We start from the raw sequence: 19,132 nt of genomic DNA on the forward strand, positions 1-19,132 counted from the left end.
ATATCTGACACTGTGAAAGTATTATTATATTATTATTCATTTCTGGAAGGAATAGCAAAGGACGAGCAAAGAAAAGATGTTCCACAGTTGTAACTTCCTGCAATAAAAACACACAAAAATTTATTTTAGCTACTGCAGCTGAGAAATATTAAAGAATAAATCAGTATGCATTGAATATTGGCAATTATAAGGGGGTGTTAAGAGTTAAAATTGGTTGAAATATTATTAAATTTAATTCTAAGTTATTCTAATAGCACATAATATATCATAGTAAGAGTGTTAAACTGATCATCACAAAGAAGTTTTTCAAAGATGATCTCAGGTGCTGGGAGCTAAATGTGATGTAATGGAGAATCTGCAGGGTAAATATTTAACCAGATATGGTCATGGTTAGTCATGGGGGAGGGTATGAAGTGATTGCTTGACAGCATGTTCTGCAGACAAAAGGGGATACCATGTGTTTCTGTCCTTTGAAGTTGGCCAGAGCTATATCCCTGGAGACAGGCTAATCTACAGAGTATAGTAACTAAAAACAATCAAATAGTGCTTCACCTTTTCGCTTCAAATGTCCACAACATTCTTAATAAAGAATTCATATTGGCTCCCCAAATCTTACAGACTCTGCATGAGAAGCTACCAGCTCCCAAATAACAAAACCAAAAGAAAGGGGTAGACATTCCTTAGACCACTTAAGTGGCCAGGCCTAAATTCACTTTATTATTTTTCCAAAAGTAGCACTTAGGCAACCAAAAAAAGGCTCTTTGGCCTTAAAATAAATACAATAAAAAGATCTTAATTCAGATCTGTTTTAAACTGGTATGATTGTGCATGTATATAGTGACTATTAGAACAATAGTGGTGGTGGTAGCTTTTGAGTATTCAATAAGTTAGTACTTGAATCAGGTCTTCAGAAACCAATGTGTGCTTTTACAATGGTATGGGTTTTTTTTCAGAACATCATTTCTCCTGATGCTAGGTAATACCTAGAATCAGGAGAAATTGTAAGAGTATAAACATAAATAGTTAATGTTCAGTAAACACATCTAGTGCTTCCTTTTTAATGCCTCCATTTGTCCATTCTGAATCCATATTTAAAGGAAATTTGACAGCAGTTTTGGCAATACAAAGCTGAAGCTGTAGTGTTAGGTATCAGGATTGTAGCAGGACCTTGGGCACTCTGGTGCTCTGTTGAGATTTAGTGAGATTTATAGCAGTTACTCAGTGGGAAGGGAATGTGCTGTGTCCAGTGCTCCAACACCAACTACAATATTGAAATATACAATACTGCACTTTCGCAGTCCATCTGCTACTAGAAACACACAGGTATACACAGTTCTCCAGGACTGCACCCTAACACTGTCTGCAACTTAGTATGGCCAAAACTGCTGATAGATTCCCTTTAAATGTCAAAATAAATTACCACAATGTTATTGGAGTTTTAGAATATGGATCGTATTAAAGTCGTAAACCCCCCTTGGTCGATGCTAGATCCTAGTGGTCTATTAAAGGCTAGAAGGCTACTAAAGTCCTGAGTCCAGCTAGATTTAGTGGTTTTAACCCACGCACACTGGTGTGTGTGTCCTTAAACAGGATCTGTTCTTCATTTAGCTGTTAATAATATGAAAATGATCCACAGGGGCCCTGGTGTATATGACAGAAGCCGGTTCTGGCTCCGTCAGCTGTCAACTGCTCTCTGGCAGGGAAAAGGAGGGAAGAGGATGGATAAGTAAGAGACAGAATGGAGTGAGGCTCATTTGCATAGTTTTAAAAGACCTTTTTTCCTCAAAATTAAGCCATTAACAGCTAAAGAAGAATAGATTCTGCTTCTGGGGGAACACCAGCGTGAAAGGTTGCTTGTGTTAAAACCATTAAATCCATGTGGTTTATTTCCTTTAAGTTGTATATACCAATATTTGGTACTTATTATATTATATTTTTTGGTGTTGGTTGGATGGTCAAATGCAGCAATCCTCTTGTACCAAGGTAAAGTTTTAAAAAGAAATCTAACTGTGAACCAGTAGATACTCCTCTTCTGTCTTCACCCTTATAATCAGCAACATAAAAGTTAGTGGCATGGATACATCCAAGTCTTCAGGAACAAAAGAGTTTTTTCATGTGACTGTTTTATTTCAATGTGAGAAGAGTTTATATCTAGGTATTTGGAACAGGAAAGTAAAGCAATGGGAGATGTCTATATAAAATATTACAATTGTTGTTAATCATCCAATACATCTGACACGGTAAGATGCTTGATAAAAAGCTTTACCGTCATGTTGAAGGCTTAATGCATAGCTTCGCTTAGTGTAGGTGTCTTTGCATTTTTCTTGAACAAAGAGTAATTGCTTAAGGCAACTTTTTAAGTCATTGAACCACTACATGAATGATAATTAGTTTTCCTGGCGTGACATAAGTTATGAGCTTGTTACACTTCAGCTCTTCACAAATAAAATGCAACTGGCTGTTCCAGACACCTCCTCATCACAAACCCAAGAACAATAACATGATACTTATCGATAATAGTGGCTGCAACTTCTCTTAAAGAGGACTTTTCACACATCCTGACGTGTCTCCTTTAGTCAACATCTGTGTGTCAAATGAAATAACCATCCAAAGCAACTTTTCTTAGAAGTCTGCCTTGTGCTGCCTCCCTACCCCAACTTAACATAACACAACTAATGCCACCCAGTAACACCCACCCAATGACATTACAACAATTCTGAAGATTTTTTTGTGAAAACTGTATGTTTTATGGAAAATACAAGTATAGGCAGTCCCTGGGCTACGTACAAGGTTCTGTAGGGTTGTTCTTAAGTTGAATTTGTATGTAAGTCCAAAATGTATGTTTTCTAATTGTAAAAACAGACAAATATTTTTTGGTCTCTGTGACAATTGGATTTTAAAATTGTTGGGTTGTCATAAGAACCAGGATTAACAATGCAGACACCGGGTGTTCTTAAGTAGGGACCACCTGTATTTACTAAAATGAACAAGTCAGGAGAGGTAACAGGTCTTCTATTACTGAATGTAAATCACAAAGTGGAATAAGTCTGGTTAATAACATAAATACCAGTGAAGGTTCAAGGGTTAAAAGGTTTTCTATTGTCACAATTATATTAGACTTTGTTGCATGAAATGGTTCATGCAGGAGTATTTATTTGACTGTCCTGGATGTCTGTAGTATCCTACAAATAAATGTCTGTTTCTTAAAATCCCACAGGAAATAACTCGTTTCCACAGCTGGAAATCTTTTTTTAAACATTTCATCTAAGTCAAACAAGCCATAAACTTAAAAGCGCATTGTCTTGATATTTTACCTACTGGTTCACATGTGTTGACCTTTTTATCTTTTGGGTCATAAGAGGTCATATAGTTTGAACATCTCAAGGGCTTCATCTATAAAGAATGTAGACTTTCACGCATGTGTGTGTACCAGAAAGCAAACTAGATGACTAACTACCAAAAAATTGCTTATCTGGTAATTCTAACTGCTTGGGTGGAATCACACATTCAGTTTTCATGGGGAAGAGAGATGTGTTAGTCATTCCTTACATTATACACTCCTGGTATCATCTCAAAGAATGCATGATAGTCTTCCATGATAAATTCATGCATCTGTCAGTACACTATTACTATTCTCTTCTTTATCCAAATTTACCCATAATTTGTTAAAAGATCTCTTAATATAAACCCTATCTTAAAAACTATTTTTAGAGGCCAACAATGGTATACAATAAAATATAAAAGACTAATCCTTATGCCACCATTTCCCTGGTCCCCTACCGGTCTCAGATTCCTGGTTCCCTTAATTTTGTGTTACATGTGACCACTGGAGCCAGTCAGTGGCCATTGACATCACTTCTTCAGCCTACCAGTCGTATGCTGATGTGCCAAGTCATAACTAGAACCTACCTGAAAAACAAAGTTTGGTAGAGGATCAAGAAAGCCTTAGCAAAGCGGTGGGCCGAGCACCACTACATACACAAATAAAACCATGCATATATAACATATACAAAAATAGTAATTATAAGAAAGCAACATGAGTAAACCCAATACATTATCAATAATTACAATTGTAGGAGATGTAAGAATAAAAAGTGGTACTAGAATTACCACTGGGATGGAGGAGTCTCAGTGGGTATTGTCACGTGTAGTGACTTTCTCAGGGGTTAATCTGAAGAGTTCTCTACATGTCACATTAACTACCCTTTTCTGTATGCAGCCTCTGTACGGAATTGTGTTTTTTTCCTGTGGTGTGACTACAACAAACCCATCATCACTGAAAATGGTGAAGAAACATCCTACATCACATTTCTATACAATGTACTAGGGTGTAAATTCTATGCTTTACTAAATGCAAGTCCCAGAAGCAAGTAATGGAGAGAAAATCAGCATTAAAAAACACTCATAACTGTGAAGATAGCTTTGGGCAATATTATAGCCTATAACTGAGGATTCATATAGTATTATGCAATTATTACTTAACTTTTATACAGGATCATTACTATATACAACAAAAATTATGGTGAACTGTGGATAAAAATATCAAGAATGAGGAAAAATACAATTACCATTTATTCTACTTTCAATGTTCATTTGTTTCTGTGTCATGCTGAACATGTTACAGAATGATTCAACAAAGTGTTTTCTTCTTGAAGGCTTTTATATTTTGGATCAAAAAGATAAAACTTCTAATTGTCTGAGCAATTACTCAGCAATTAGCAGTCATTTCCCACAGCGAAACCTTCCAGACTAGCTAATGCTAGACTAATACTAATAATTATGGAGCCATTAAGACTTTTCTTATCATTTGTATATAAAAGTGTATTTTGTTGATTTATACTGTTGCACAATATAACAAAATTATGGGTGGCCATACTTGAAGGGACATACTGTACCTACAATCTCTGTCAACACTTATCTCATGTGTATAGAGTTAGCAACATACCCATTTCCTTTCTCCACTTTCCTCTTATAGTTTGCCTACTGTCTCTTTTCAAACCTTTCTTTTGTACTACTACAGGATAGAATTGTGTAATGTATTCACAAGTTTATCATTTTTACTAAAATTATAGAGTCTGGGTTAAGCCCTTTATCCTTCCTGTAACCCATAGTACAATGCCCCTATATACAGTGTACAATGCCAGAGGCCGGATAAATTCCCAGGGCTCGGGGTGGTTATTGTTTCTTCTGTGACCTAGCTACGTGTATCTCAGTCTGATCCGGTACTTACCCCTGGAACACTGTATAATGTCAGATCTGGAACCCTGTATCCTGTCAGATCTAGAACTCTGTCCTGTCAGATCTAGAACTCTGTCCTGTTGGATCTAGAACTCTGTGTCCTGTCAGATCTAGAACTCAGTGTTCTATCAGATTGACGACTCTGTGGGACAGATTTACTTACCCGGTCCATTCGCGATCCAGCGGCGCGTTCTCTGTGCTGGATTCGGGTCCGGCCGGGATTTATTAAGGCAGTTCCTCCGACGTCCACCAGGTGGCGCTGCTGCACTGAAGTTCCCCGCAACGCACTTGAATACACCGAAGCCGGGCTGAGTGAAGGTAAGCGCAAGCTTCGCGACACATTTTTGCTTTTTAAATGCAGCAGTTTTTCCGAATCCGTCGGGTTTTCGTTCGGCCACGTCCCCGATTTCCGTCGCGTGCATGCCAGCGCCGATGCGCCACAATCCAATCGCGTGCGCCAAAATCCTGGGGCAATACAGGGAGAATCGGCGCAAATCGGAAATATTCGGGTAATGCGTCGGGTAAACGCGAATCGGGCCCTTAGTAAATGACCCCCTGTGTCTTTTCAGATCTAGAACTCTGTGTCCTGTCAGATCTAGAACTCTATGTCATGTCAGATCTAGAACCCTTGTGTACCGTGAACCTATTGAGAGGTCCATGACCATTAACATTTGCAAGGCTTGTTAGGTAGGTGACAGAATACATATAATAGTAGAATATTATATTTATTTGTATAGCATGGTAGAAAAGTCACATTAATTACTTATTAAAGGGTCACTTTAAACCACAAAGATTTTCTGCTTTTTCATCCAGACTATATTTAGTTGTTTCATCCAGTCTATATTTAGTTTTATGATTAGCTATGATTAAATACATAAATAAGATGATCTAATATTAAATATGCTTCACTTGAAATCGTTTAACAAGGGTGCACATGAACACATCCTCTCAGCTGCAAGTTTACTCACTCCAAATACCTTTGGGATTTTTCTCTTGTTACAGTATGATGAATGCCAGATCTAATGTCTCAGCTTTCGGCTTTTCCTCTATTACAGAACACCAACCACACAAAGCTACTTGAAGGAATTCCCATAACCCTTTATCAAAGTAGATTCAGAGGATGCCTTCAGGAACAATAGCCCGGCATAGCAACATATCTTCACAGCAGAAAATATTTTGCAGGTGAAATGTAATATAGAGAAAAAAAATGAGACTATCTGTGAGAACTTCCTGAGCTGTCCTTACATTTTCTATATACTAAGAACAGCATCTTGGAGAAGATATTGATATTTCAGTATTTTAGAAAGAAAAGAATGAATTTCTAGATCTATATCACAGTTACCAACCTTTTCTGTATGGTTGGTGCTGCCTTGTATACAACTAGATAAGCTTATAGTATTAGCTGTAGTACATGTTCAAGTACTTAAAGGGGTTGTCTGACTGTTATAAAGATTTGATAGCCGGGTTGAGGAGAGCATTATAAAGCTATACTCATGTGCTCTGGAGCTCCCGGTGTTCGCGTCATCGTCCATCGGAGTTATTTTACAGGAGCATGGGAGAACTGCTCCAACAATTTCCAGGTGGACTGGGATGTCCACCCGTCTTCTGTCCCAGAGCCTGAAACAGTGCTGGTACAGAAGACAGGTGGGCATGCCAGGCCATCCAGAAGTTGTCGGAGCAGAGCTTCCCTCGAGTGCTGGGCCAGCAGACAGGTGGATGCGCCAGAGGACTCTGGTGGCGCCAAAGCGGGTGAGCACAGCTTTATTTTTTTTTAAACACCTTCCTCACCCCGGTTATTCCATTTTTATAACAGTCAGACAACCCTTTTAGTGGGGAATTCCAATTAAACTAAATTAAACTGATATATTATAGAAACAAAAAGATATTGGGGGTCATTTACTAAGGATCCGATTCAATTTTCCCTGTATTGCCCCGGGATTTTGGCGCACATGATCAGATTGTGGCGCATCGGCGCTGGCATCCACGCGACGGAAATCAGGGGGCGTTGCCCGAACGAAAACACGACGGATTTGGAAAAAAACGCAGCATTTTTTAAAAAAAAGTGTCGCAGAGCTTGCACTTACCTTCACTAGGAATAGGCCGGTGAACTTGAGTGCATTCTGGGGAACTTCAGCGCAGCAGCGCTACCTGGTGGACGTCGGAGGAACTGCCTTAATGAATCCCGGCCCGACCCGAATCCACCGCAGAGAACGCGCCGCTGGATCGCGAATGGACCGGGTAAGTAAATCTGCCCCATTATTTATTAGATCACATTAGTAAAGTCTGTGCTCTAGAATAGGACTATGTGGTGTCTCCTTTCTATTATACTTCGGCATATAGAGTTTATTCACATCTACATCAGTTGCCTTCAGCACAAGTGTCAGTAAAACTAATGAAAAGATGCTAATGTGCAGCTAACAAAACGGAACACAACAGATATCTGTGAACGGACTCCTGGAAAATTCATAAAAAGGTTCTCACCACACAATTAAAGAGATTCCCTTTACAAACCCCAATCATTACGGGGGTCTGCATGGTCTACACATGCATTCTTACTTTTCCTCTGGGCTATGAGCAGCTTATAAAAATACATGATTTTGCAATAAGTCACTAGATGTGTGGTTTTGTTGTGAGTTCCAGCTTTTACATACAAGCTAAGCCAAGGATTTGCACACCTGTTCTTCTATCATACATACATATACAGATCTTCTTTTTAAAATAAGATAATTAAGATTCATTTACTTTATGGGAATCTGTCACCACAATTTACCTACCAAAGTAACTACTACATTACATAGGTCCCTGCCTACAGATGTCATCCATAACTTTGCTTTAATTTCCCAGCTGCTCCTTCTGTGCCAAAGCTTCACTTAGAAAATCTGAAAATGAGGCTGAAGTGCTTATGGGGGTATTAGAAGAACGCCTCAGGGCACCAGCAATAACAATGCACCCTGCTACACTTCATCCACCCATTGCTTTCTCTAATCCTTCCTCCTTTAGCTCCTGGGTCCAACAAGATGTGGTGCCATAGCCCTGAGGGGCTCTGCCATAGCACTTTAGCCTAACATGCATATTTGTAAGGTGAGGTTTTGCAATGGAAGGAGCAGTTGGACAATAAAAACAAAAGTATTGGTGGCATGTGTGGGCATAGCCCTACATAAAATAGTAATTCATTCAGATATTTAATCATGGTAACAGATTTGCTTTAAGGTTGCATATTAGCAAAAAATTCACACAATTGCCTTATTACTGTGGAACAGAAACTGCTGTGAAACACAATTAACTTAGATAAGAAATACATAAAATCTATATCTTTACCTATTCAGCTCTTCATATGTCCCCTGGCAAAGTTTTCATTACTAAGACGCAAACATGGCTGCCATATACCATGGGGAGTAATATACTATTGAAATGTACATACCCTGTTACATGTTCATATTCTGCAATGGATATGAAGCAGATTTTATTCACCTTAGCAAGATAAGTGAAATCCACAGCAGAATCAACCTGAAAATCTATGGTGAATCTGGGCAGATTGCCAATTGGGGCCTGGATGGCATGATCATGGATAATTGTCTGGCAAGGCTAAACAGAGTCAAGTAAAGAGATAGTTAGAAAGCTTCCCAACTTTTATAGCTCTAAAAGCCATTTTATGATTAAAAAAAATCAAACTCCACACAAGACACATTTCTTGCAGAAAGTTCTATCACCAAAATAATACAATTTATATATTTAGAAAGGAATATGCAATAATAAATTAAAGGAAATCTACCATTTGATTTTATGCATTGGGAACCAAACATACCTTGAGAATGCTGTAGCTAAGGAAACATATCGGGGCACATTTACTTACCTTCTTTGTTGCGATCCCCAAAAGTGCATTGTCTGTCAGGAATCCACTGTGCTGTGATTCACTAAGATTGTGCACCTGATGTCCTGAATGTGTCGCTTCCCTGCTCAGGTCCGCCGAAGTTCACCTTCTTCTTCCCGGTGTATGTAAGTGCATGTCTTGCAACACAATTTTAAAGTTAAATCCTGCGCTCAGTCCGAATCAGTCAGATCATCCGACAGAACGCCCCCCCCCCTCCCCCCGATTTCTGTTGCATGCAAGTCGGCGCGGCTGCGCCAAAATCCCCAGTCAAATACCAGTACCAGCGGCGCAATCCCTGAAAACTTCAGAATATCCAACGAAAGTGTGGCCCCAGACCCTTAGTAAATAAGCCCTCATCTTGTTTAATCCCTTAATTGAGTTGTTTTGCTGAAAAAACAATTATAAAATTATGATAATGAGGCTCTGTTGCTCTTGTGGCTAGCCTGGCACTTCTCCTCTTACCATAATTATGTACTGCTCCAGAGAACGCTGTAATCACTGTGTTGTCTCTGACAGGCAGAAAAAATTAATCGCTTCACCATCCCCCAACTGCTGTGTATGAGTCATCCAGCTCAGGTTGATTAGTCCTGTCTGGACAGTTCAGGGAGCTCCGTGTAATGTGTTTATGTAGGCAGCCTGCAAGCATCCAGCTTTCCAAAGGTCCTAAATTTTGTAATTTGAGCAAAACCATTCGGTTCAGGTATTAAACAAGATATGTTTTCTGCATGTCTTGCTACAGCATTCTCAAGGTATGTTTGGTTCACAATACATAAAAACTAATGGTAGATTTCCCTTAAATTAAAAAGTAAATTTGCTAAAGTATTAGAACCTACACAGGAAGTCCCCTACTTAAGGACGCCCAATTTACAGACGACCCCTAGTTATAGACGGACCTCTCTGACAACTGTGACTTCTAGTGAAGCTCTCTGGAAGCTTTACTTTAGTGCAAGGCTGCAATGATCAGCTATAAAATGTCTCTAATGAAGCTTTATTGATAGTCTTTGGGCCTAGTAGAGCAAAAATTTTGAAAATCCAATTGTCACTGTTCCGACTTACATACAAATTCAACTTAAGAATAAACTTAAAGAACCTATATTTTATGTAATCCAGAGAATGTCTGGTATTTAGTTTACTTTTATTTAGATAGAGATAGCCTGAGCAGACTAACAGTCTGTTATTGGCTGCAGCAGTCACATAGGTAGAAAGGAATATCACTGCATTGCTTGTGCGCTATAATTAGAAGATTTGGGTTATTTTTGGCTGTGTCTTTTCTTCTTTTTTCATAAATAAACATTTATAATATTACATGTTCACAACGGTTAATACTGTCATTTTCTTTCCTTTAGGTATCAGATACACACAGGTCTTCAGCATTCTATAATACGACCATCCCAACCCAACTGTTTGCCACTGGACAATTTAACACTACCACAGAAATTAAAAAGCATTGGTTATGCAACACACATGGTTGGAAAATGGCACCTGGGGTTTTACCGCAAGGAATGCATGCCAACGCATAGAGGGTTTGATTCTTTCTTTGGATCACTTCTGGGAAGTGGGGATTACTATAACCATTATAAATGTGACAGTCCAGGAACATGTGGATACGACTTGTATGAAAATGATAACGCAGCATGGGATCATGACCGCGGCATCTATTCTACGGAAATGTACACTCAAAGAGTACTAAACATTTTGGCCAGCCATAATCCCAAGAAGCCTCTATTCCTTTATATTGCTTACCAAGCTGTACATTCTCCTTTACAAGCGCCAGTAAATTATGTAGAAAACTACACATCAATAACAAATGTCAACAGGAGACGATATGCTGCCATGCTGTTGTGTTTAGATGAAGCTGTTAACAACATTACCATGGCATTACACAAGTATGGCTTCTATGAGAATAGTGTCATTATTTATTCCTCAGACAATGGTGGACAACCAATGGCAGGAGGCAACAATTGGCCACTACGTGGAAGTAAAGGTACATACTGGGAAGGAGGCATACGTTCTGTCGGGTTTGTCCATAGCCCATTTTTAAAACTCAAGGGCCATGTCTGTAAAGAACTTATTCACATTACAGACTGGTTTCCAACATTGGTTACTTTGGCTGGTGGGGAAATAGGAGAGGACATGAAGCTAGATGGCTATGACATATGGGAGACAGTAAGTGAAGGAAAAAGGTCTCCAAGAATTGAAATCCTACATAATATAGATCCTATGTATACAAAGGCACGGAATGGTTCCTGGGCTGCTGGTTTTGGCATTTGGAATACTGCTATTCAGTCTGCCATCAGAGTAAACCAGTGGAAACTTCTAACAGGAAACCCTGGTAATGGAGATTGGGTGCCTCCTCAAAGTTTTAGCAATGGCGGACTTAGTCGTTGGCATAATGAGCGGGTGTCTCTTACAAATGGAAAATCTTTGTGGCTTTTTAATATAACAGCCGACCCATATGAAAGAATTGATTTGTCTGAAAGGTATCCAGACGTCGTAAAGCAGTTGCTTAGAAGACTTGCACAATTTAACAAATCTGCAGTCCCTGTGAGATATCCTCCAAAAGATCCAAGGAGCAATCCTAAACTAAATGGAGGCGTTTGGGGTCCATGGTACAAGGAAAGTAAGAAAAAGAAAAACCCAGGCAGAAAATCTAAGAAAAAGAAGGACAAGAAGAATGCCAGTCATAGGAAACAGCAGTATTCTGGTTGGGATCCATCCCCAGCCAACTCATGAAAACAAGTGCTATTAGAAGACAGTTCATGGTCTACAAACCAAAAACAACTGTCATGTGTTATGAAGTGTATATACTAGTGATGCAGTGACATATTATGTAGCAATATTGTATTATATGGAATTTAACTGTTGCTGGAATATTTGTTTGTGCAATAACTGTTACTGTTCTTTACAAGATTCATAGTTTTCTTACTGTTTAGATATTTTACATAAAGAATTGGCCTGGGAAAAACTGAATCTAAAATGCTTGAAAACATGAACCAAAGTTAATCCCTATATTCATATTCAATATACTAATATGATCAATGTTATAAATATTCAATAAGAAGTTATTAGGTTTCCATGAAACTAATCCTGTGCTCAAAGAATTCATCTAAAATGTCGAGACATTTCATAACACTAATATATTTAAAAATTCCTCGTACCACGACTGAAACTACATGATGATACGGAAATTTATTCATTTAGGATTACATTTAGGAACATAATTAGAGACAAGAGTGCTGCAAATTAGTTTTGCTACAATTTCTATGCGAATGAGATTCCAGAATTCCTTTCCTCTAACATAAAACAATGGAGTTTGAAATCCCTTATTTCACTAAAATACCATACAGGTTAAAAGGCATTGGCCCACATTAAAGTCTTTGCGCCAGTTTCCTGTCTTACTTTGAACGAGAAAGAACATGCAAACTGCTTGCACATGTATTTACAAAAAAAGTTGGCGCACTCGGAGCAGTGCAGGGGCCGCCAGATTCATGAAGCTGCTGCACTCTTTTTGATAAATGTGGGCCAATGATTCCAAAAATGGTCATTTATATTTTGGTACGCCCCTGTTGTCAGTCGATAATGGTCCCTATGTTAAAAAGTACTTAACAACGCAGACTTCTAGGTTTTCCAATATAATTGAAATAAGATTGTTTAGCTCACCAATATTTAGCTAGCTCACTATGATGGAATACTGGTGAGTACTAAAATAAATGACATCATTTCACCAGGCCATTTATAAGGCTCAAACATAGTAACAGATTCCCTGGCCAACTCAACAAAGGAATGTGCATCATATTTTAGAGTGTGTAATATTCTTATGTAAATACCCTTACTGTTCCATTTTCTTCTAAGAACTCTATGTGGAAACAGAATTGTACCTAATTTTAGCCTTTGTAAATGTTTTCTTCTTCACATCATAAAATCTTTATAAACATTGATGTACTCTAAGAAACTTGATATATCTGATTGGGGAAAAGGAAAGCTCAGGAATATAAACTTCTTCAAAATGTGATTCAGAAATTATTTAGTAAAATAAAAAAATAGAAAAAATAGAAATAACCTGCATAAGCGCTGCTAGGCCTCATAGAGAGAGAGTGGGAGTCTTGTGTTTTTCCAGCCATGCAGCGATGTACAGCTCTGCATATACAGCTATCCTTATGGAAATAATTCATGCTAAGATTAGCTGGAATTGTTCCTAACACATAAGGCAAAATCAGTGCAACCCATCATTTTTCTCTATGAACACTATCAAAATTAAATCATTTTTTAAATCTTACCAAAAATTAAACCAAAAAAGTTGATAAACTTTCAATGACATGAAAAGATTTCGACAGGTATAAAAAAAATTCTTTGTAGAGCTTTGTATCAATTAAAAATATTAAATGGGTATTCCTATCTGGGCATTAACATTTAACTTATTTCATCTTCCATAGATAAACCTTTCTTTAATTGCATGTTATAAAAAAAAAAATCTTCCTGTGTGAAAATTATTTTACATAAATATGGCTGCATTGTCCCTTAAAAACGAGACAGATGTCCTTGGATACAACCACCCTGCACTCTGGCCAGGCATGCACTATTGAGGTGGTTGACCATCTGGATTCAGCATTCATCACCAGAGCACAGCTGTGGGACAGACAGTAACTTTCCAACATTTTACTCGCAAAAACAATTTGTTTCTTGGTGGAATGATTCCAGCAGCAGTGGTCATATCCAAGGACAACAATAATTTTGTATTATTATACAACTACGTTAGTGAAAATGTCATCACTTTGTATGTAACATGTCATTACCAACATATAAAATAGCTGTTACCATAGTAGAATGGTGTTGGATCCTCTTGTGCTTTTGGATCATCAAGTTTGTGGCCACATCTGCCGGAGCACATGTTTTTTTCATTCTTTAATGACCAGCACATCCTAACACTACCTGTAATATAGGCTCTAGGAACGGACAGGTGACACAGACAGAGACTAAACCCCCTTCCCAGCTAAACAGTAAGGGTAACTTGTTGATGTTCTCTTCCTGTGCCAGAGTGCAAAACACAAAGACAAAATAATACAAACACAAAAGAGCATTTTCCTCAGCCAGGTCACAACAAAGAAGACAAACGCAGTACAAAATCCCAATGCAGAAGCACAGCTTGAATTGAGGAAAGAGGTTAGAATTCAGAGATGAGAAAAAATGTACCTAGAAACCAGGAGCTTACAGCTAGCACTAAACTGAATGTGTGGGTGATTTATGTCAAACCAGGGTCCCAGCCCAAGGAATGATTGGAGCAGTCCCAGCCCCAGATTAACTGTTGATGAATCAGAGCAGAGCTGCAGAATTATGGGTTTGAAGCAAAACAATCAATACAGTCAGCAAACATAATGTCAGAGTAAAACACAAAGACAAAGTCAAGTGTATGAACGGCTGCATTCTAGAGACAGTTGATGACATTGGCATGGATGTTACACTACCAGTATGCACAATGGTGAAGATGTATGGCATGGTCACATCTCTTATGTATAACTATAACAGGTAATTTTCTATATAATAACACAACCATGGGGAAGAAGAAGTTGGTGTGGAAAGCTTATAAAGTATCACAATGCTGTTTTTAAATGTAAGGTGATTATGTTGCTAATAAAGATCCAGGCACAGTGACTGTGGTAATCTTCTTATATTTGGTATGGCCTCCTTCCTTTTCAAAGCAACTTTTATAATTATGCTAATGAGTCTGAAAGCCTCTGGGGGGGTTCCTTACATAATCAGATTCACAGGCTGTTACAATGAGCAGAACAGGTCTCCCCCACCTCCTGTACTTCCTGCAGCTGCGTGATCACACATGTAGAGGAACGAGGGAGAAGGGGGTTGGGTAGAATATGTTCTGCATTGCAACAGATCTTGCCCTACATTGCCCTCAAATCACCTTTGGATTATTAGCATCATTTTAAAGGTTGATATTAGAAGAAAGGAGGCCATGGATAACAAATATAGGAAGATGACCACAGTCTCAGTGCCTGGATCTATGACTAACTGTCCATGGTTTATCATGATTCATTTTATTATTATTATTATTATTATTATTATTATTAACCCCTTAGCGCTCTGCGCCGTACTGTACTGCGCTGAGTCCCGCGAATAGCGCTCAGCGCAGTACAGCTACTGCGCAGAGACAATGCCGGTTCAGCGCTGTATAGCAGCCGAACCGGCATCGTTAGCCGCGGGATTTCAACGGTAATCTACCGTTGACATCCCCGGCTAACACCCGCGGTCGGAGTCAATGCGACCGCGACATTTAACATGCCTTCTGGGGGTTTTTACATCACAATCGGCCCCCCCGCACCGTTTTCGGGGGGGCCGATTGCTGTTTTGGCACCTCTGGGGCCTGGAGGGTTTACCTTTAAGATGGCGTCTGTGACGTCATCTTAAAGGCAAAGTGTCAGCCTATGCATCTGCATAGGCTGGCACTGATAATACCCTGCAATACATTAGTATTGCAGAGTATTATCAAGAACAAGCAATCAGATGATTGCTTGTTCATATCCCATGGTGGATCATGTAAAAAATGTAAAAAAAAATGTTTTTCAATAAAAAATTACTTTATAAATCACTAAAAATGCCCATAAGCCCCAAAACATATAAAGAGACATATAACACTCAAAAAAGTCTAAATCATAACACAAACCCCACATATATAGTATCACCGCGTCCGTAACAATCCATAGAATAAAACTAAATAACTATTGAACCCATATGATGAACGCCGTAAAAAAAAAACGTTAAAAACCCGCCAAAAATTATGATTTTTACCTATTATATCCCACTAAAAATGCAATAAAAAGTGATCAACAAAACATATGTACTCCAGAATGATATTGTTGCAAAGAACAACATGTCCCGCAAAAAACAAGCCATCAACCAGCTCTGTAGCCAAAAACGTAACAATGTTATGCCACTTGGAAGACGGCGATGCAAAAATGATAGATTTTTCCCCACATTAGGGTTTTATTTGGCAAATTTAGTAAAACATAGGAAAAAATATTCATGTCTGGTATCCCCGTAATCGTATCGACCCATAGAATAAAGATAACATGATTATTAGTCTATACGGTGAACACAAAAAAAAAAAAAAGTAAAAAATCCAGTACAGAATTGATGCTTTTCTACTCATGACCTCAAAAAAAGTTCCAAAATTTTCAACAATAGGTGATACCAACCCCAAAATGGTAACACTGGAAAAAGCATCTCGTCCCGCAAAAAAAATGCTGTCACAAGGCCCAAATAACGGAAAAGCGAAAATGTTATAGCCTTCAAAAGGGGGCAACCAGAAAACTAAAATCCTGGCAGCTGCAGGGTGCTCCTTCCCTTCTGCGCCTTGCTGTGCCCCCATAACACAAGTAATGTCCACATGTGGGGGGTCGCTGCACTCAGGAGAAATTGTAGAACAAATTTTATGGTGAGTTTTCTCTTTTTATCTTTTGGAAATGTGTAAATTTTAGGGCTAGATGAACGTATAACCGACAAAATTTGACCATTCTAAATTTCACCGCCATTTTGATTCAATTACTATGAAGATCTCAAGGGGTTAACAATCTTTGTAAATGCTGTTTCTGATAGTTTGAGGGGTGCAGATTTGAAAATGGGCTGGTTATATAGGGGGTTTTGTTGCTAAATATGTAAAATTTGATTTCAAACAGTATTTATCCCCAAAATAGTCAATTCCGAAAATACGGAAAATCGCTATTCGATTTGTAGGCCGCGTGACGTCAAAATAAATTATCCAAACATTTCAAAAATTATGAAAATGTAAAGTAGACAAATGGGAAATGTTATTCTGCAAGTTATTTAGGTGGTAAATTTATCTGCCTGAAAACGCGGTGATTTTGAATTTCGAAAATGGCAAATTTTTCTAAAAATTCATCATTTTTTTCTTTTTTTTGTAAATAAACGCAAAACGTATCAGCCAAAATTTACCACTAAAATGAAGTACAACATGTGGGGAAAAAACAATCTCAGAATCGCTTTGATAAGTAACAGTGTTCAAAAGTTATAACCATATAAAGAGACGCAGGTCAAATTTCAAAAAAAAGTTGCGAGCCTTAACCTGCAAACAGGCTGCGTCCTTAAGGGGTTAATGGTAGATTTTGTTTAAAGTTAATAATATTGGATGAAAATAATAATATCTACAGTTTGGCAATAAATCATATGAAATTGTTCATAAAAAAGATACAATTTACTATGTATTTTATACTTATTCAGTCTTTACACTGTTTTGGAAATAGTTTGTGCTTATTTTAAGTGTCACATCGGATATCTCTAACAACCTATCTAACTAAGAAATGTTTGCACTTTATTGAAGATAGTAGAATATGTTTTCTTTATGTACAGTACATATGTAAATGAAAACTGCATCAAAAAGTTGACTAACTTTGTTTTACCTAAAGTGGTTGTCTCACCATTTAATATTAAGTTCCCCTTTGAGGTATACAATGTCTTTTTCATGCATGGAATTGATAGGAAGGCTTAATACTTTATTGGGACCACAAAGACAACGCAATCAATTTAATGCTTTAGGATTTTTGGGAAATTAGCAGCAATATTAGCGGGACACACAAAAGAAATATAAGAAATGTTATCTCATTTAGCCTCAAACATATATGGTTAATACACAAGAATTATTTTAATGCATATGCCCATGTAATACTTGAAAACATTGAAAAAATTGAAAACATTGAAGGAAATCTACCACCAGGATGAAGGATTGCAAACCAAGCACACTGACATACTGGTGTGTGCCCCCTCTGGCACGATCTGCTCTTCATTTAGCTTTTTCGGACCTTGTTTTTGAAAAACAAAAAGGGTTATAAAATTATGCAAATAATTTTAATTTTAAAACCTATAGTTCTTAAAAACAAGGGCACAAGACACTACACGAAGATGTAATCCTGCCAGAACTGTCAGAGGGTTTACCAACCCCTGGGAGAGATGAAGAACTGAGTAGAAAGAAACATTTGAGCTTCTGGATATTTCTTTTTAGAACATTTTCAATTGAAAGAGTCCACTTGCCTTTGCTAGGGGTGATGGATACTGAATGGTAAAGAACAATAAAATCTCGGGTGCTTTCGGTCTAAGCACATATTATTTAGTCACATGCGCAAGACGGCAACAAGCATGGTTCACAATGTGCAAGATGTATTAGTCATATCGAGAGGTTAAAATTTAGCAAGTTTTACATTTTCTGGTAAGTGTTTTTGTAGAGATTTATCATACTTGCACCGGTGTATAGTATTAGAGCCGATGTATGATGGAAGCCTTGCCCTCCCGGCGTCACTGGATACATAAAATGGCTTAGGCCTCCTGATGTATGTAGTGGTGGACAAAACTACTCTAGATTCTGGCTGGCATAGTTGGCAGGCTTTACTAATGACAGCTATGGGAGCCTTTAAAGCTCCCAGCTGTCATTGTGGTGAGCAGCACCCTCCAATGATGTCACGGTGGGCGCCAAGTACCATTTAAAGATGGCAGCACCCAGCTAAAGGTATGCCACCATCGGGTTCAGCTGCAGCAAGTAATAAGTTAACTTATTGCCAGTTCCGGGCAGGTGTCAGCTGTGTAATAGCCCTTTCCATACTGCAGAGTAGGAGTAACTTGAAGTAAAATGAACAGGTCTGAGAGAGCCAGAATCTTGCTTGTTGGCAGGGGTTCAAATAATTATTTCATGCAATAAATTGCTAATTAATTACTTAAAAATTATACAATGTAATTTTTGGTATTTCTTATTAGATTCTGTCTCTCACAGCTGAAGTTTACCCATAATAAATATTACAGACATCTCCATTCCTTTCAGGTTGGAAAAGATGCAAAGTCAGTGTACCAAATACTTATCTATCCCATTGTATGTAAACATGTAGCATGTGTTTGGAGAATGTAAAAAAAATCAAAAATAAGTTTACAAGTAGATATTAGGTAGATATAGTTTATATGTAACATTTATGTAGTTAAAGGGGTATTCCCATCTGGCAATTCACGTTTAAT

The 19,132-nt window shown here is 38.1% G+C and overlaps 1 protein-coding gene across 1 annotated transcript in view; it reads left to right on the plus strand.

The window, feature by feature from the left end:
* ARSJ (arylsulfatase family member J) overlaps nt 1-12,597 on the plus strand; it is a 50,603-nt gene extending 38,006 nt beyond the window's left edge. Inside the window, exon 2 of the mRNA XM_072119206.1 lies at nt 10,456-12,597. Coding sequence (XP_071975307.1) covers nt 10,456-11,842 — 1,387 coding nt within the window. The 3' untranslated portion in view covers nt 11,843-12,597. The remainder of the gene's footprint in view (nt 1-10,455) is intronic.
* The last annotated feature ends 6,535 nt before the right edge of the window (nt 12,598-19,132 follow it).

The sequence above is a fragment of the Engystomops pustulosus genome, chromosome 1 (genome assembly GCF_040894005.1).
Source record: "Engystomops pustulosus chromosome 1, aEngPut4.maternal, whole genome shotgun sequence".
Classification (NCBI taxonomy): Eukaryota; Metazoa; Chordata; class Amphibia; order Anura; family Leptodactylidae; genus Engystomops; species Engystomops pustulosus.